We start from the raw sequence: 20,400 nt of genomic DNA, 5'->3' as shown, positions 1-20,400 counted from the left end.
CTAAATAGGGAATGACATTAGCCAAGTTCAGTGATTTCTCTAACCTCTAAGTAGACGGGTAAGAATGGGAGCTATGGTGTCATTAATCATGGTTGATTTGTTTTCTGCCAGAAAGTTAATCAAAAGAAATGAGGATGTATATACAAGAGAAAGGCATCTCAGAATATTCTGGTTTGGATTAAGAAAATCATTGTGATTCAGCAAAGGAGACATTTATTTGGCTAATAATTTGCACAGGATTTGCACAAACCAACCGTATTGTGTTGAGGCTAAGTAACCAAGAGAAATTCAAAATGCACAACCTGAAGACTCAGCAGCTGACACTGTGATATAAAGGCAGAGCTGTAAATGTACCCTCTAAGAATTGTGGGGCCATAAACACCGCAATACTATATCTGTTTAGAAAAAATATGAGACAGAATTCAATGATGACCTTATCTGAGCTACAAATTCTTGTCAATTATTATATGCTTGTAGGGACACGTTTAATAGATGGCAGAAAGTCCTTCTCATTTGTCCTCAGAGACAGCACTGATATTGCCCAGCTAAGAAATCCATTATACAGGTACAAAAGAGGCTATTGGATTTCATGAGCACGTGCCTTTATTATTTTAAGAATAATTTAACATAGGCAGAGGAAAGCGGAATCTGTATGAAAAAAAGACTGGGGTTTCCAGCATTCGCAGTTACCAGCTTTGAGGTTCTTGTGTTTCCTGTACTTTTTTCTTTTTTTTTTTTTTTGAGAGATTATTTTCTGTTTTCTCCCTATTGGTTCCACACAATTGAGGGAGTTTCACCTCAGCTGAAGCAGAGGGGTTTTAGGCTGGTACATGGTTTGCGTGTCAGTGTTGCTCAGAATACATGTGCCTATGCAATAAATACACTGTGCTGCTGGGTACGCCCTTAACTCTCTTCTCTTTGTTGTTAAAACAGACGAACCAAACTCCTGGAGTGCTCCCTCTGCCACCTCCCCAGGTCTGCCGGAAGTAGCTCTTTCCCTCGACGACATAATCTCACCATTATCTTCATCACACATAGCCCCACCCTCTGACCCTTCTCACCAGATAAGCCCAGAGCCAACATGGGATATCAAGAGGGAACACGATGTAAGGAAACCAAAGGAGCTTTCGGTGAACGGTCACAAAAAGAAAAGGTTAGGAGAACAAAGAGAAAGGTCAGCAAGTCCTAAAAAGGTAGACAGGTCAAAGCACGAAGAGGCTTCTTGGAAAGGATATTCAGGAGGCAAAAATAAGACCACTGATGGTGGCAGGCCCACCTCAGAAAGCAAAGCGGTGGGACACAGCATTATGATCGAGGCTGGCGCAAGAGAGCACATGTGTGCTGGAAGCAGTGATGAACAGTTTGGGAGGCTGAGGAAGCCAGAAAGCAAGAGAGGAGGATCTCTTAGCAAAAGAGACCACAGATCCACAAACACCAGTGAGAAGTCAGCTGCAGCACCCGACCACGTCAAGACCGATACGGGAGCTACCAAGACCTACAGTAGCAACCGCTGCAGCTCGCCTGGAAGTGATATGGACCACAGCCAGAGGGACCCTGATGGGAAACCCAGCGAGTTCCCCAGGAAGGGACATCTCCACTCCATTAGCACTCGCAGCACCAACACCACAGTTCGAAAGGCAACGGTCTCTCCGGGGCCGTGGAAAATCCCTGGCTCAGATAAGCTACCAAGCGTCCTGAAGTCTGGTACTTCTGCCATGAGCAGATAAGCAAGGGACTGTTGCCCTCTAACTGTCTCAAACTGACGCAGAACATTCTTCTTAGTTTTTGTCTCACATTGGTTTGTTTTAATTTATTTTAACTATCACACATATACACAAAGCATTGAGGAATGAAAACATTAGTGTGTAATTCCATGACAATGTGCACAGTATCTAATAAGTTCAAAAGCATATAGTCAACACAGAGATTTAAAATCGACCCTAAAGTCCCAGTTCCATTTTAGGGACTTTGGCAGCTATGGAAGAAACCAAAACAATATGAAGGACAGTACATCAGAGAAGGATAGTGCAGTGTAGCTTTAGCATTTTTTTCCCACTGCATGAAGGACTTGGATTTCATTCAAACTTTATATCAAGAAACTGGAACAAGTTAGAGCAATCACAAACTGGAACATCGCCTTAAATAAAACTGCACGGAGCAAGCTGAAACCGAGAGAGGATTTTTCATGGAGCTAAAATGTTGTAAATAAATTGTTCTCGACATATCTAGACAGGGGTTAAAGGGTTTCTTTAAAGCATCGTTCGGAACTGTACACCCATGACACGTCTCCACTGTTAACGCTTTGGGATAGTCCACGTGGTACCCTGTAGAATAGTTCACCGGGTGCTGCGGGAGGAATGGGGAATCCAGTGGATTAGTTTCTGTGATACCATTTCTACTGCCATTTTTGTGAACAAACCATGTTTCTGTACATTGGAAAGGAGTTAAGGTGGAGTTGTATTTGCAAATTATTCTCAAAAGTGATTTATTACAGGTTCCCCAAGTCCTGCGAGGTAGCACACAAACCAATTGGTCAGGCTCAAACCCCAGGCATCTGCAAGGCCCTTGCAATGAAAGGAAGAGTGCTACAGAGAAAAAGCTGCAGTTTCCTTAAGGAAAGGCCTTTCCTTCCTGCAGAAGATGATAGCATCACTTATCAACAGTGCTATGTTTCATACCCATCCACATTTACTTAGGACACTCTCACCTCTCATCCCCTCAGTTTGGCAGAGCAGGTGCCTTTCAGGCACACGTCAACAATAATTAGACTGGTTTCTGAAATACAGTTGTCGGTGTCCTCATTCAGTAATTCAGTATTTTTCCATTTTTAAAATGGTTTCCATTTCACCATTTTTTTCCCTATCTCCATTTTTTTCTTCTTTTTGTTTTTATCTTTCTTGCTTGTCTGTTTTGAATTTTAAGCCTTAAGTGCCAGGTAAACATTCCAGTCTGCCTTCACAGGAAATAACTCCGAGTTCAGTCAATCAGTCATTATCTTGCTTCCAACAGATGTGTGTGTGTGTCTGTGTAAGCGTGCGTATGCTTATTCGTCTGTCAAAATTAAAACAAAATCCTGGGCAATAATACATTGGTAATTAAAAAAAAAATTGTAAAGCTAAGCACTGTCAAAAATTCATATTTAAAAATTATTCTTCACTAGCAATCTTAGTTCCTCACACGCTCTGCTGAAAAACTAGATTGAGATTGGCTTTGTTCCAAGAAATTAGCACATTACTGTATGTCTCAAACATTGCACTGGACTGCGAAATTTATAGACATGTTTCTTCCTGCCCAATTATTTGAAAAGCCTCAAGTCAAGGATTTTGCAGCTTTCAAATTTTTTTTTTAAGAAAGAAAAATCCATTTATAATTTTTAAAAAAGCACAAATCCATGTAGCTGTTTATAAAACTCTTATTTAATGGGAAAAAAAAAATCTTTATCCCCTGAACTAGAATCCAATATAATTTGCCATTAATTTATTGACTCTGATTTTGGACAATGCTTCTGTAGTGTAGATGCACGTCCCGGTATCTTATTTTTATGTATAAAGAAAGCAAACAATGAAATCTGAAAACCAGTTGAGATTATGCTTGCATAAACTCTAATTTGCACAGTTCACAGCTACTCCTTGTGCAGTAATTGCTTTATGCGGCTGTAATCGATAACCTGTGAAGACAGCACATCATCTAAACCCCATTCCAAATAATATTTCTGTGTAGTGTTAGCTGTGAATTTACCTTGTACAGCTCTATCTCTATAAATATAATTCCATGTATTAATAGTCACAGAAAGGCTGTAAGTGAGCAACTATTTTTATGAAACGCACCACTATGGATAAATTAACTTTTACAGAAATCTTGTTTACTGTATGATATTCTAAACCACTGTCAAATAAAATATATATCCAAAAATCTTTCATTTTTTCAATTATATATAGTTTGTGTTAATTTTGAGTAACATGCTTCAGTGTTACCCTGACAAACAACCATTTTCTTGCATATGGGTAGAGTAAATTAGCTACTGCCTTATAAAAAAGGGAATAGACCATTTTAATTTCTTACTGCAATATATGAATAAACATGTAAGTGACCAAACAAATTTTATAATGGCAATCAAGGCTTATGAGGCAACACAGACACAGAAATATCTCTTCCTTGATGGAGAAGCCTAAACCCTTATTCTGCTTCCAGTGCAGGAGACAAAGGACCAGGGTGGCCAGACTCCAGCAGTGAGAGAAAACTTTTGAGAGTACACCACATATATTGAATTAACCTGAGCATAAACTGTATTTATCTCAGAAATCAGGCAGTTCTTACTAGGCCTAGAAAGGTTTTGTTGACAAGCTGTGTGAAGGGGGCACAATTATATTTTCAATTTATTTTACAGAAAAAAATGTCTCAAAAAGCATCATGATGGCGTAAAAATATTGGTAGCCAGCCAGCCTCTTTTGGGAAAAAATCCACCCCTCATTAAATGCTTCTTACCTCTAGTTAGGCAAAATAAATCATCAGTTTATAGATTCTAGACACTGTAAGATGTCTATGTGGAAAACAAGCAATATTTTCCACACAAATATGACATTTTTAAAACTAAGTATTTCCTGTTTCCTTAGAATATTTTTTTCAAAAAATTATAATTTGTCTTCATACAGCCTGAGTCAACTTCTGCAGAACTTTGTTTTTTTCAGATTAATGTTCCCCATAGAAAATTTCAACTAGCTGAACTAATAACATAATTTTGCATTACAATAAACACATAGAAAACATGAAGCATATTTAATACTCAAAAATAATTTGCTGCTGTTTAAATAGCCACTATTTTCATGGTTGGAAATCTGGGTGTGTGCCTGGTTCAGACCCAGAGGTATCACAGGGAAGTGTGCTGAAGACATATGGTTTCATCCAGTCTAACTTTCTCTATTAATAACATGTCCTTTGTCTTTTAAACATAGCGGTACAGCATTTGCATTGCTCTACTGTTATTATGACACCTTTTAATATCTCTTTTTCATACCTATGCAACAAGGCAAGGAGATAGATGCCTTCTTTGCTGCAGATTCTCTGCTCCATACTGCAGGGTAACAGTGTAAGTAAGCCTGCCAGCCTGTGATCACCAATGCACATTTGGGCAGGAGTTTTGACCAGAAAAACACCACAGACAGATGTCAGTGCAGCCCTTTTCCTAACCAGTGGCAAATGCAGGCTCTGGAGCTCATCCCTTCTCCAAGTACTTCACTGCTTCAGGCCATTCATACAAACTGCAGAGCCTGGAAGAGCAGACCTTCAAACAAATTTAATAAGAAAAGCCAGGAAATTTAATAGCTCCCACAAGATCTCACCAAGATGTCAACTTTTCTTCCAGAAAGCTGCTGGACAGACAGCACTCTTGGTTTAGCTACAGCAGAGCATAGGTTGCACTGGTTTCACTCCACTGTGCTCCCCTAAACAGGAGGGGCATTTGTAGCCCATATATCCACTTATTCCATGGCCTCAGTGATCAGACTGCCAACAATTTAGCCCCAGTGTGGAGAGCTGCCTACTAGGAATTGATGCAAAAGTTCAAACATGGACCCATTTCTTTCCTGATGCTTTTTATCTGAACATGCAGCCAGCCACCATTGCCAAAACCTTCTCATTCCCATCAAAGGTGAGATTCCATCTGATTTGTGCCATCTCTGCTGAACACAAACATCTCATGCTTAGCCCTCTCTACATCCCATGTGCTCTCATCACCACCAGATTCATTCTGAACCTCTTTTCCTCCTCAGCTCCCCAGTGGTTATTAATCCTACCTCTGAGATAAGTGCTGCTGCCATTCAGTAAATCAAATTGTCCACTCTCCATTTTCTCCTTCTATCCCTCAGAACTTTTCTTCCTTTTCTTCCCTTGTTCTTTTGGCTCTCTGTCACCATCTGGCATCTCTCAATCTCCACCTGATGTGGATCAGCAGCTCAGCATGAGATACCTCTTCTAAGAGATGTCATGACCAGTCATTAACCCACTCCTGGCTGTCATACAAATGTAAAGACACACCCAACACCTTGCACTGAAGCCCAAATCATATCCCTTGTCCTCCAGAAACTACCAGTCGTTACTTATTAGACATACTAAGTCTACATGCAGCCAGTAACTACTTTTGCAAGTACAAATAATGTTTTATCTTGTTAGCTGAATGTCTGTACAGGTAATGATTCAAGCATTCAGGTGAGGGTTTGTGGATGTAACATACCATGATCTCTACTGGAAGTCTCCAAATTCATTTTACAAAGTCAGGGACAGGCAAAGCTGCAGGCACATTTCTGTCTTATCCTCTGTGCTCTTTCTGTACATCACTGCTGCCATGGAAACCTGGGGCCAGAACTGCAGAGGCAAAAGTGGAAGAGCACACCTCAGCAAATGAGGATGTCACCCTCCAAGGGTGTTTCTCCTTGCTTGGAAGGAAGCCTAGCCTTACTGTGAAGTGGAAAGGTTTCTCAATACACTGCCATGGAGCTCAAAGCTGGAGAAGGCTTTGGACTTGCCCAGGGATGTCTGATCCCATTAGGGACCCATTTCACATAAGTCTCCAAAAGAGCCTTTCCCTCTTCTATCCCCCAGAAGCTAGGATGTTTTCTTTAACTGCTGCTAAAAAGGCCACAAAGCATGGCAGGCTGCCTGCTCCCCTGACTACTGAGGGCTGGGAGAGAATCGCCATGGCTGTGTCCTGCAGGACTCCCACCCTCCACAGCTGCCAGACTCCAGGACCCCCAAGGCTCTGTCATCGTGTGTCAGTGGGGGGGCCCAGAGAAGGGGACACAGAACCAAACACTTCCACCTTCACAGCTGTCATCCAAACAGTCAGTGACTTTAGCCATCACTCCCAAAGGGAAATCTGGTGCATTGTCGATAGAAACAGCTGTGTTTGGGCCAGGATTCACACATCACTGTTGGGGTACCAGTTGTTGGTTTCTCTGGGTTTGCATTGAAGGCACTGCAGACAGTAGTTCATGTTCAGACTCAGGTGTTTATTGTTTCTAATCAGTAAAACAGTCTCATTACTGTGAGTTCAGCAGCTTCTCATTAGAAGGCACAAAATGGCCAACAATCTCTTGTTACAAGGTATTTTAAGACTAAACTATCCAATTAAGAAATGACACCTAGATGATTTTCCCTTTTAACCCAAAAACTGATCCCAAAGAGCCTGCAACGTGTAATTTCTGCCCCATTACAAAATGCCACCCAAACCCAAGAAGAAGAAGGAAGAAGCATGAAGAAGAAACCCAGGATGACACCCTGTGTCCTCCATCTTGCTTCCATCCACAACATACTAAAAATCCCAAAACCTAAATTTCTCACCAAGCGATACACCTGCACTACTCTCTATAATCTATTTCACACTTTTGTGGATTCCAGTCTACCTTGAAGTCTGGGGAACTTTCTCCATGGATGAGCTCAGTACTCCCCTGGGGGTCAGGACACCCCAGAGCAGACAGAGAAATATTCCCAGTGCCCTGGGTTTCCACAATCAGCAGTGCCCCAAGCCTCTCACAGGTCCCCTGCTCAGCACCCAGAACTGTCCTCTCCCTTGGAGAGGGACACCCAGAACAGCCCTTGCCCACCACCCAAATTGGTGCTGTAGGCTCTGCATAGCCACCACCCTCCTGGAGCCAAGGCACACATGCTCAGTCCAGCCTTGAGCATTCTGGAATATTTTTCTCAATATTTCTAACAGCAATGATGTGATCACACATTTATCTCCATAGCTGGCACCTAAGCTTAGAGCAATCTTTTTTAAAATGTCTTGTCAGGACACAGTAACATAAGCATTATCTCTGAATTATAGCCAATCTAAAACTTACACTGTGCCCTTCCTGTCTGTAGTGCCTCTATGGCAATAAGTCACTCTGCCAGTTCAATAAATCGATAAAGGAGAGCTTTGCTTGAAAGGTACAAATCTATATCCTTCAAACAGCTGGGGGAACACCAGTGCACAAAGACCCACTCCCAGTCCCACCCAGGGGCCTGGAACACCATCTTCCATTCCCATTCAGGAACTGCCCAAATACCCATCTTTGAGTTGAATGGCTGCTGCTCTTAGGAAAAAAAAAAAAACAAAAACACATAGGAATGAAGACTAATCCAGAAAGCTATTGTTCATCCACAGATCAACTCCTGTAAGTTTAGACATTTAAACTGAAAAACATAATAAATAAGCAAGAAGTGGTGCAGGGAGAAAGAGGAGCAATGAGCTTTTCTGGGATGTGGCCTCCTGCTAACCTGCTTTAATTTCAACTTCTTCAAGCTTAAAAACTGAATAAGATGAACTATCAAACATGACAAATGCTGCAACAAAGCTCTGCAAGTCTTGGGGACAGCAAGAAAGAATACGTAGTGATTACACTTCTGAAGAGAATTTCATTTATTTCAGTAAAATGCCTGGGCTGGTGCCTAGGAGAGGAGAGCACACTGTCCCCTGCCCTCCAGTGGTGACTCCAGGGTGTGGATGGGCTCCTCCCAAGAGATGAATCCCTCAGTTTGCCCAGGGGCTGCAGCCACACTGAGCAGCCTCAGCAGTGGGCTGGCACTGCCATGGTGGGCCAGCACCAGCACCACTGTGACACAGGAAGGTGGAGAACTCAATCCCTGGAATACTTCCCTTGATCTCTGCACCCCATTGGTGCTGCATAGTGCCAATAGACCTGTTGTCCACTCAAACGCGTTGTAGATGTGGAAGCAGTAGAAGGAGCAATTAAATAAGAAAGTCAGACCCAATCATAATGAGAGCTCCAATGCAGCTGTAAGCAGGAATAAAAGTTCTGAGGAGCCACAAATCCACAGCTACAGCAGGAGTGAGACAAGGCCCTGGCATCATTCTATCCTTCCCCTCTCAGTAAAATGGGGACATTGCTGTCACTGAAGCCACCTGAATATTTACATTTCTTTACTAACACTCTAAAAGAAATGCAGATTTTCTTCCTGTAGTGCCCTTTGCTCAAAAGTAGTGAACAATAACAGGCACCCCAGCCAAAACTCTCCTGCCACCACTAAGCAGCAGGGCTGCCCATGGCTCTGAAGTTTTTATTCACGCATATATATGGAATTAAAGAATTTTGGTGTTAGTACTTTTCCAAGAGGATTAAAAACTATGCCAAGAGCTTTAGCTAAAGTACTTAAATAATTGCAGTCCATAAACCAGAAAAATGTTCATCCTGTCTCTAAATCAGCAGTACAAAAAGCTAGACTTAAGTACCTATTTAATTCAGGAAGAAAATCAGACCTTTCCCAGCACAGTCCAGTCACCATGTGTGAAACACCTATTCTAATTAGCACTTCATTCACTCGAGAAATTTTTTTTAAATAAACCCAGCAGGCAACACAGAACACTGCAATCTGTTAGTACAGAATATTTCAGAGTACCTCTCAAACCCTGAACATCACAAACAATACTAATTGATTACTTCTTATATTGCTCCAGGAAAGATGAATGCTAGCATATGCCTCCTCCTGAGTGACTCCTGTCTGCAATATCCCTGGTACTGCCCAGCTTTTCAGGTTGGTGTCTGGTGTCCCCATGCCATGGGCAGCTCCAGGAGGTCACAAAGCCTTTTGGAGGCACCTTCCCATCTGACTTGCACAGCAGCACCAGAGCACCCTCCTGTACCAGGAGCACAGAGAAGCACCTGTGTGACATCCAGCTGGGAAGGGCTCCCAGCTCTGCCTGTGGAGCTACACAAACAGCTCTGCATCATTAGCACATGGCACCATGTTGTCATTACAGTGCAAGAGTTCTATTGCCATTACATTGCAAGGGTTCCATATTGCCAGAGTTTTGTACCTCCTTGATGTTTCTTGTAGGCAGCTCCTCTAGCACTGACTCATCCTTGTCCCCACAGTGGCCAACTGACCCCAGTTCCCTCAACCAACCAATCTACTCTTTTATAACACTTTTCTTATTGGCTACAGCTGCAGCCTCTTAAAATCAGGCCTGCTCCTAATCTTTAATAATTGGCTCAGCTGCAACTCTTCAGGGGATAAGATTATGTTCTATACCATCTTCATTTACCCATACTGTATCCCCCTACAGCACCAAGTCCTGCCTTGTGACACCTCCCAACAACCAGCACCCAGCACCATAAGCCTACAAATGAGCCTCATGTCAAGGGCAAAAGCTCTTTCCCTAACACCACAGTTTGTTCTGAGGGTCTGTTTTGGGGTGTACAAGCCCCTTAACCTGGCTGTTTATTCCTTTGCCATACTAATTTATAGGGAGGCACTCTTCCTGAAAGAGGGCAGCTCCAGCAATGCTTCTGCCCTGACTTCACATCTCAACACAAGATAAGCTTTAGACATGACAAAACTGAAAGATCACAGCCCCAGACTTTGGTCATGAAGCAACTCTGGAGGATCAGCAGCCTCCCTCCCTGTGGGAACACACCTCAAGCAGCCTCTGCCCAATTCCCTCCTCTCATCCCTCATCCTGCTCTTTATACTGAGCATATTTCACACTGGCATACAAATTGCAAGTGCAGCCCAAATTGATCCCCTCCACACCTTCAGTCCCCTGAGGTTAACAGTAGATCTCTACCTCATAGTTTTATAGCTCCATTGTGTTCTTTGATTAGCAGCTCTGTCCCAGACTCAATGGCTTTGGAATAAATTCAGAACATTTGATAGTTGGTGGTTTTAAAACTGATTGTTACAGTATTTTCCAAATTACATAGAAGTTACTCATATTTCAGTCCCGCTTATGAGCCCCAGCATCCCTGGTCTTCATCAGCTGCAGAGAGCACCCCAGCAATGGGAGTGGAGGTGACAAGGTCACTGAGGTGATGGCACCAGAGCTCTCCACTTTTTGTCAGACCTTCCTCCTCAGGTGTCCCTGCTCTGATGTGCAGGGCCTGGCAATTCCCATTGCTTATGCAGCTGATGAAGTCCAAATGGAATATTTATTTATTTATTTAATATTTATCCAAATGGAATATATATTTATTCCAAATGGAATAAATGATGGATCAACACAATGACAAATTCCCCCTAATTTCCCCATTCATTTCAAGCATTTCCCTCACAGCAAGAGGACACAGTAATCAATGTGTACAGCAGCTCTGCCACCATCAGCCCAAGGCTGGCCTGGGGCAAACTACCCTGCAGAATCAGAAGCTGATTTTTCCCCATCCAGGTCTGGATTGCCTCCTGGTGACCCAGCCAACACAGAAAAGTGATTGGGGACCACTGGTCCAGGAGTGGCCATGTAAACATTGCAGGCTCAGGTGGAACAAATGGGCCCCACGAGGCAAAGCGGGGTACTGTAAGCTGTCACTGTACAACAGCAACAATCACTCTCACATCAAGGTGCCAAGCTCAGGAAACCTCAGCCAGCATAGCCTGAGGGACAGTAAGGAACTATTATATGTTCTTTATAAAAGACCATATTGAAGTCATAGATTAAAAAGCACAAAGACAGTTGTAGTATAGTGAAATACAAAGTATGAATTGACCCATTCATTTAATAACATCTCTTACTCCCTTTTCTTGCCTTTGTATGTCAAAAAGCTGTCCACAGCCAGCTTTCATTGGATGCAGGAGTGGTGGGAGCTTGTGGTATTTTCTGGGGTCCCCTGTCATTGAGAGGGATAAATCTGACTCCATGTTCTTAGAAGGCTAATTTATTATGATATTATAGAATGCTACACTAAAGCTATACTAAAGAATAGAGAAAGGATACTTAAGGAAGGCTTAACAAAATACTAATGAAAAACTCACGACTCTTGCCAGAGCCTCGACACAGCTGGCTGTGATTGGTCATTAAGTTAAAACAATTCACATGAAACCAATGAAACAATGACCAGTTAGTAAACAATGTCCAAACCATATTCCAAAGCAGCAAAACACAGGAGAAGCAAATGAGATAATTATTATTTTCATTTTTCTCTGAGGCTTCTCAGCTTCCCAGGAGAAGAATCCTGGGCAAAGAGATTTTTCAGAAAATATGACGGTGACAGGAGCTGCCCTGGGGGAAAGGAGGATAATGTCAGCCCAAGTGGGATGCTGCTGCTGCCTTTGCTCAGTGCCCTGGAACACAGTGCATGCCTGCACAGACACGTGTCCAGAGCAGAGAGCTGGGAGAGGGCAGCTCAGACCTGTGGCCACTCCAGCCCCCAGCAGGCTGGCTGCCCATGGAGCGTGCCCCTGGCATGCAGGGTATGCCAGCCACGCAGGCAGGGCCTGCTAAAGCTCTTCTGCTCTGTATAGAGAGTTATTCATAGGCAAGAGAAAACAGACTCTGCAACCCAGTGCTGATCTTCTGAACTTTAGCAAAAAAGCATTAGGGAAAAATGCAAGCAGCATATTTTTCACTAAGGTCATTCACCAGCATAATAAAAACCAAAATACTTTAAAAGAAAGCAATTTTATCCTCTACATCACAAATAATATGCATAGTTGCAGAATTCTTATTATTGGCTAATATCGCACCATTCAAAAATATTTTAAATTACCATGTATGTGACCTTAGGGAACTACCAGATATTTCATGGTGTCTGATGGAATCAGGGCATAAAAACACGGAACAAAATGGATGCAGGAAAAACTACCAAATCATAAGAACTCAAATCACAGCAACACAGTTACACAGACTGACCTACAGCTTGAGTAAGGCAATCAATATAACCCATAAAAAGTAAAGAAAGCTAGAACTACATAAACTTATAAAAGTAGGATGAGAAAATCAAATAATTTAAAAAACAGTCAAATTTGAGTCTTTGGCAGAGAGGAAATAACCTCCCCAGGCTGGTATCCACAAGATGTCTGGTGAGGCTAACACCAACCAGTCATCCTCTCAAGAATAAACCTTCTATGTGAGTTCATTATGCAATGTCTTTTAGTTTTCCCCTTTGAAACAAGCTTTTTAGGGTTTTCCTATTACTTGAAGCATGAAAAATGTTGTGCAGTGTGTCATTGTCAAAAACTCAAAGGACATGTAGCCTTATCAGTAGTAGGAATTGGTAGTCAGTGGATAAGACTACGTGGTACAGCAAGGAGCTCTGTAAGCACAGACATCTCAAATGATGTGTTAAGGAACAGGATGACACCAGGACCCCAAGGTGACAAACACAAAGCACAAATCACCAGTTAGTGTTCCAAAGAGCTGCAAAGAACCCGTTTAAGGCACAGCTAAAAACATAATGTGAATATCCTGCGTAGGGTGACAGTGCAAAAAAGGCAGCAAGGGGGTACAAAAGGCAGTTGTGGACCCTTCAAGACCAGGACCAAGGGACAAAGAGAGAAAATAATTGTTCCAGCACCATCTTCCTTGCTGCTCTTAACATGAGCCGCATTGCTGTGCACCTGCAGCAGTTCCTCCATCACCTCTGGAAGAGACAGAGCTCTGCCCTTGTGTTTGCCATTGTCATATTCTGCAACTCAAGCAGCCACTTCTAGGATGCTGCCTTTTACCATGTGACTGGGCACAGAAAACCAGGATTTTTAGAGCAATGTGTGTGTGTGTGTGTGTGTGCACAAAAACAGTCTCTGCTCCAGATTTCCTCCTCCATACCTTCATGCTGCTCCAGGGCTCTGAGGCACAGCTGGTCATTATGGATTAAAGGCAAATCAGCAGCCCCTGTAAACATTTATACAATATAGAGCAAATGAGACAGAGAATATCCAGTAGCCCAATGTTTAAAAAGATGAATTTCAGTATCCCAAGTTCAGTTCCTGTTCCAGAGACTAATAGGATGCAAATACAGAGCAGGATTAATCTCATCCAAGTTTAGACATCTACATTATCATTCCTCATTCCAAGCTTTTTGTGCAGGACATCAGTGGGCACTTTCAGAAAACTATTTGTCTGACACCATTAGGAATGAATTATTTATTCTGCAGAAGCATCTTAAAATTTCCACTGACTGGAAAAAGTGTGCAGGGTCACTAGCTCAATGTCATGTCCAACATCTCCATTTCTGAAGTCAGGATAGTTAAATCTCTACTAAAACATTCCCAGATGCCTTTAAGAGACATTTTGAGATGTGTCCAGATCAGTCTGCATGAAGGAGTTAAGCAGGTAAACCCTGAGGTTTCACCCAGAGTTATTTGTTTTATTATTTGTGTGCAACATCTGCCCTCAGTCACCCTCTACAGCTGGGGCAGAGGCTCAGCCCCACAGGCAGTCAGGAGGAAGCTGAGCTGCAGCTCTGCCACTGTGGGAATAACCTGGAGAATTGCTACCAGCACCAACAGGGAAGGTGACCAAGCCCTTCTGAGAATTGGAGCCTTCCTACCCAGGGAGTCCTGCTGAGACCCAAACTCCCAGTGCTGTCATGTCCTGCCTGCCCTGCTTGCATAGCCACTGCCTGCTGCAGCCCCAGAGCACACCTGCAGTGCTCAGGAAGTAACAAAAAGTGAGTTACTGTGGGTGTCACAGGTTCATAGGAGTGGATTTTTCACAGTGCATCTAACTAGCAGGTAATTACCAATGTCTTTGCAAAGGTGTCATGTTGGTAACTTAAATTCTCTCTTCCCAAAGTTCACATTTGCATGGCAGATCTTGTGTCCTCCCCTGAGGAGCTGATACTGCTCTGCACTGTGCTGTGCATTCAGTGCCTGGAGAGCACAGCTCAGGGTTTGGTGTGGAGCTGTTAGAGGGAGGTGTGTGTATCTAACACACCATGCACATGGTTTCCCTCAGAGTGCAATTCATCACAGGCCCCTTCTTCCAGGTGCTTCTGCCTGGAACCTCTCAGTGCATCTGTCCCTGGCCCACAGCCCACCATCCCAACTCCAATTCCTCACACTTGTTTACCTTTCCTTCTTGCAGACCTCCCAGATAATTTTATTTTTTGGTCTGGTGGTTTTTTTCCCATGAATTGTACCTATGGGGTTTTTTCTCTTTTAAAGTTATTCCAGATATTTTCAAATGCCTGGGTCTCAGAAATGGGACCAGGTCCTCTCAGAATATGGAAGAAATCAATGCCTGGGTTCTAACTTCTTCCTTTGGGGGCACAGAAGCAAAATTATTTTCCACTTCTTTGCACATGTGATAGGATTGGTGCAGAAGAGAAAATGAAATGGAACTTCCCTGCCTAAAGGGGAGAAAATGAAATGAAACTTCCCTGCTTCCTCCACAGTAAAGAGGAGTTAAACATGCATGGACAGACACACAGGTTCACAAAACCACATCCCAACAGTGGCACAAGCAACCCCTGCTCAGATTTTCACCAATAAACCCGGTATAAGTACATTCAGGCCTGACCTCCTCTTGTACTGGGATTATTTTGGCTTTCTATCATGATACCTGAATTTTGTGTTGTTTTTCTTGCAGTAGTCATGACCTTGTTGTTATGTGTATCAAATGATTATTCTACTCTCCAGGAAATAAAAGGTGACTCATATGAAAACAGTGAAGTGAGCACTGTCTGTACCATGCCTGAATCCCAAAATACTCTTTAACTCCCTTGGTTTTCTGAAGAATGGTTAGGGGCTGGTATAGAAGCCCAGAGATAAGGGGATAATGTGCATGTCTCAAATACCAATAGCTGGATGGCTGTGGAGCCAAGCAAGGATTGTTGGTAATAACATGCTGTGGAAAAGAACAAGATGTGTCTGGAGAGGGAGAACATACTGAGGTAGGGCAGCACTTTTCCATGACAAACATCCTTTTTCTGGCTGCTGGAGAGAAGCACCACAGAGTTCAGTGCAAGCATGAAATTAAGCTGAGAAGTGGGCATGGAACACAGTGGGGATCAAGACCACCCAAGACCCATCAAGCCCTCTGACTCACATCCAGAAAAGTCTGAAAGAATGGACTCTGCATGGACTAATTCACATAGAAAGAGAGGAAATGGTCATCAGGGCAGGGAAAATTATCTACAAAAAGGTACTCCCACCAAGCCTGGCCATCCTTCCTTTTATTCTTTCTTTCTCTCTTTCATTCATCTCTTTCTTTCTCTGTACTTTTTCATCTTACCTCCTCTTTATCCAAAAGCCACTCTCATGTACTTATATAGCTGATCAGGGACTAACATACCAATTTCCATGCCAAGTCTGTAATTTACTAATAAAACTTCATGGTTTTGTGGCCCCTCTGAGTTTTGTGATTCCTTTCAACCATGAGCATTTACAAACCTTGAGGAGTCCCTCTGCCTTAAGGGTGGGACAACCCAGCTGTTTTACCAAGTGATTAGAACTGTTATCCCCCTGTACCACACAGTGACACTGGTAGAAAATGAGGATATTACAGTCATGATATGCACAGCTGAACTGTGTTTGTCTATTCCAGACTTAGCCCATCCAGGATTTTTCATATCATAAGAATAAGGAGACTACCAAGCAATGACTGTGGTTACAATCTACCTGCATCACTCAGCTCACACTGACACTCCCTTGCTGCTAAGTGACATGGAAGGTACAATGGAAATTGGGAGACTGGTGGCAATGTTTTATTTCTTACCTAGGTGGTACAATAATCAGTTGTGTTTGCAGCACAGGGATTTTGAAAATGGGAATTCAAAAGCACTTTTTTTTTTTCTAATCCCTTTTAATGACTACAGCGCTTTTGTTTCCTTCTAGTATTTCCTCCAAGGAAGCAAAAAAGCCTTTGAATTAAACTAATGTTAGTTGTCTATTAGTGGATAGCACAAAGAGAGACTGAAATTAAGTACTAACAGTGTTCTGAAACTAGCATGACCTTAAATTACAGCAGGTTAATAAATCACTTCAAATGTAAATCTCTCTCTGCTCTCACCTTGAAATCTGAATACCTTTAATCAAGTTGCATAATAGAAATTTTGATGATCAAAGCCTGCAACTGCTGGTAGAGTGAGACTACAAGTTGGAGAGACAGCTGGGACTTAAAGTTTGTGCTGTTCAACAAAAAATGCTTTGGAAATTCAGTCTCTCAGGAACCTGTAAAACATAACAAGGTGTTGCAAAAGGTTTCAATATTTAACAAAAGCCATTGTAAATCTTTTGAAGCCCAGCATGGGACCTCAGGGGGGCCAAGGAGATAGAAAGAGATCAAAGAGTCTTTGGGGCAACTCACAAGACTGATGTTCACCAGCACAAGAGTGGGGTGAGTTGTGGCAGCCTGTGTCCCAGCAGGGCTCTCCAGTAATGCCCTTCCCCTGGGACAAGGACAGCTGACACCACCAGAGCCTGGGGACCTGCACCTTGCAGCACAAGCACATGGGATGCAGAGGCAAGCCAAGACTCACAAACCTGAGAGAGCCCAGGATAAATGTAGGGGTTCAGTCCTGCTAAGGAACTGGAGGGCAGCTGCAGAACCAGCATCTCAACACTGCTGTCCTGCAGCAGCTCTTTGTGGGAGCTGAGGCAAAGGGCCAGTGTCACTTGTTCTGTGGTCTTCTTTAACATCAACACAAAATAGACTTGCCTGCATCTGAATTTTTTTTTTAAATTATCTACATACCAAAATTCTGCAAATATGAACAGGCACTGTTCATAAGCCTTCAGTGTGAAAATCTGGGAGGAGAGAGACAAAAGGACAAATGGAGGACAGAAGAAAACGCAGAGTGGCATTAACCTCCTTGACATGCTTCCCTCTCTACCCTGCACCAGGCTGCCAAATTTAAAGTGTTTGTGATTTTCTGAGAATGCTCCTGTTCAAGCATTTGCTCTCTGTGATCTTCCTGCTGGGGTGCAAGGCAGCATAAGGTTGTCATGGTTTTCTTCCTGTTTATCAATATTACTGCTCACAGTCACAAAAACAGCCTCATCTTAGAGATGTAATTTATGGGGGTGTCTGTCCCTCCACACTTAGGAAACTTCTAAAAGGGGAAAAAGAGGATAATTACAAGATAATAATTACAAGAATAATAAGTTTTATAAAAGTCTTAATCATATAAATCAGACCAAACTCCCTGTGAAATAAAAATGAAAGCTTGGCTCCACTGGAATAAAACATAAACCTCTGATTCAAGGTGGACAGGATTTCACATAAACCTAGAAGAGAAATGAGCAGTAATGCCTGGTTTATTTCAGTGCAGGGGAAACATCCCCAGCAGAGTACCAGCCTACTTGAGCTCTTCAAGCCTTTTACAAGGAACATAAAAGCCAGAGATCTGGTGCCAAATCCCCTGGTTGTCTCTCTCCAAAACAAGGAGTAATTCTTACACACCATGGAGGATTTCAGCACCTGCTCAAAAGCAAATACCTGGATTTGCCTCATCTAAAGCAAAGCAGTGCCTGCAGGTGTGCAAAGTGCTGCAGTGCCCTTCTACCCCTGGGTACTCTGCAAAGCTGAGCTGGCCTGGAAACATGGACAACACAGTCCCAGGGTACTCCACCTCAGCTTAGGAGCATGATTCACAGCAGCCATCTCAGATTATCAGTGTAACAACTGCTAGCTGGATCATCTCAGTCCAAATCACCCCTTCACAGAGAAGCAAAGCCAGGCTCACCAAGCTGCCCTTCCCTGCTACTTTGTGCCCCAGAATAGGCAACATTAAAAACATTTTGGCCATGGGTTTTTTATCCAGCATTTTCGGTTTGATGTGTAAACCAAAGCATATTAAATGCATGTATATGTGTACATATTTGTATGCAGTCCACATATTTCAGCCCATTTTTTACAGAAGTCTGCACTAATAGATTGTATCCACCACAGGTCCTCAGGTTCCTTCTGTGTCTCAGCAGAGGACCTGGGAAGGCAGCTCAAGGGGAAAGGCTGCTGCTCTTTAAATGCTGCATCCCCCCTTCATGAAATGCTGGTCTCAGGAGGAGGCAGAGCCCAGCTTGCAGCAGAAGAGTAATTGCCTTCTGGAAGTGAGCTGCAGCACTCAGAGCATCTGTGCCTTCCAAATGCAGTTTTCAGTCCCCATCTGCAGGCAGGATGGAGCAGGGCAGCTCAGCACCCCAGCCAGGCTGAGCTGGGCCCAGGGCTGGGGGACACTGAGCTGAGCTGGGTAAGCCATGGCCCTGCAGGGGAGGATGAACAACAGCCATTCCATCCAAATCACAGCAGGGATCTGCAGATAAAACTTTGTCTACCCTTCTTCACTCAATCACCAGCCAAAGCTTTAAGGGTCTGGTCTGCACAAGTGGCAGTAAAGGGGCAACTCTGTGCAGTGCTGGCAGGGTCAGGCTGGGGTAGGTACAGGTGTGCAATATGTACACACACCTATTTTTGATGAGACAGAAAGGTGGGCACAGGCAGATACATCTATGTGCAGCTGGGGCAGAGAAGGTCCATGCCTGGCTGTGCCTCATGCCTTGGGAAGCACCAGGGATGCAGAGAAGAGCAGCACAAGCCCTGCAGAAACAGGGAATGTGCATCCAGCACTCAGGCCAGTGCCTTGCTCTGGTGACCCAAAGCAGCCCAAAGCACAGCAGCTTCCCAAGACAGCTGAAAGAAGAAAGACAGCTACCCTCTCAGACAGCAACACACAGATCAAATACATGAGCAAAACCAATCAACTCCCAGATTTCCAGCTCGAGGAAATGGCTGTACACAGGACAAATTTGGGGAGAGGGGCATGTGCAGCTGAGCTGTGAGCTCCACAGCGCCTGCATGGTGGCTCACTGCTTCCTCAAACACCAACAACCACCAAACTCCTGCTTATACCAAAGATTTTGTCTGCTTGATAAGTTGATGCCCAAACCCTAAGGCAATAAAATCCTAAAGGCAAATTTTCCTTAGTCCTCACACTGGAAAGATTAAGAGCAACACGTCGAGCTTCAGCCCAAGGCAAAAGAAAAGAACCACTTAATCAATACTTTCAGGTGAGATACTCTTCCCTTTAGCTGAGGAAGCAGGAGGAAGGTTTTGATTAAAGGCCACCTTCCAGCCTTTGCCCATTTTAAGATGTTTCACCATTATCTAAGCACTCTCCTTCACCTGCTCACAAACGGGTTGCTAATACTGGTGATGTTACTCAAATTTGTCAAAAGTGATTTAAAATCCCATCAACATCAGAAAACTGTAAAGAAAAATTAACTCCTAAGTCCAGCAAGTCAAGAACTGCATTTCCACTAGTTTCTAATGAAAATTACTCTGTAGTAAGTTTGTCTTCATTTTCTGTTGTGACACAGTCCTCTAATTAATACATTTTTACAACCAAAATAATGAGTTTTCTATATTATATCTGTCTAATAATGTATCTTCCAAGAAAAATGAGATTAATCATTATTTTAAAGCACTGGCTTTATGGGGTTTTTATTTCATTTATGAGATCTGCACAGATAAATCAGAAAAACCACCATTTCCATCACCCTCCCAGAATAGGATTAATTTACCATAAGGAAAATGGATGGGAGCATCAGAAGTGCTCACTCCAAATATGCTCACAGTGACTAATACCATGAATATGAAAAACTATCTTAACTGATATCTAGGTTGCAGATAGATCTTGGCAGAAAGGAAGACAGAGGAAATGAATGCAATCACTGCAAAATATGTAAAAATGA

General features: G+C 43.1%; 1 protein-coding gene across 11 annotated transcripts in view; it reads left to right on the top strand.

Moving 5' to 3' along the window:
• The window catches only part of MAGI2 (membrane associated guanylate kinase, WW and PDZ domain containing 2), a 705,904-nt gene extending 701,990 nt beyond the window's left edge, over positions 1-3,914 (top strand). For 9 of the 11 annotated variants that reach the window (XM_066550916.1, XM_066550914.1, XM_066550924.1 and 6 more), the window contains one exon: positions 934-3,914. In XM_066550916.1, the coding sequence (XP_066407013.1) occupies positions 934-1,727 (794 nt within the window). In that variant the 3' untranslated portion in view covers positions 1,728-3,914. The remainder of the gene's footprint in view (positions 1-933) is intronic. The other 2 variants (XM_066550923.1, XM_066550922.1) reach the window with 1 other exon arrangement.
• The last annotated feature ends 16,486 nt before the right edge of the window (positions 3,915-20,400 follow it).

This window comes from Molothrus aeneus, chromosome 5, assembly GCF_037042795.1.
Source record: "Molothrus aeneus isolate 106 chromosome 5, BPBGC_Maene_1.0, whole genome shotgun sequence".
Taxonomy (NCBI): Eukaryota; Metazoa; Chordata; class Aves; order Passeriformes; family Icteridae; genus Molothrus; species Molothrus aeneus.
The sequence above is the reverse complement of the archived record's forward strand: the minus strand, read 5'-3'. Positions and strand labels throughout refer to the sequence as shown.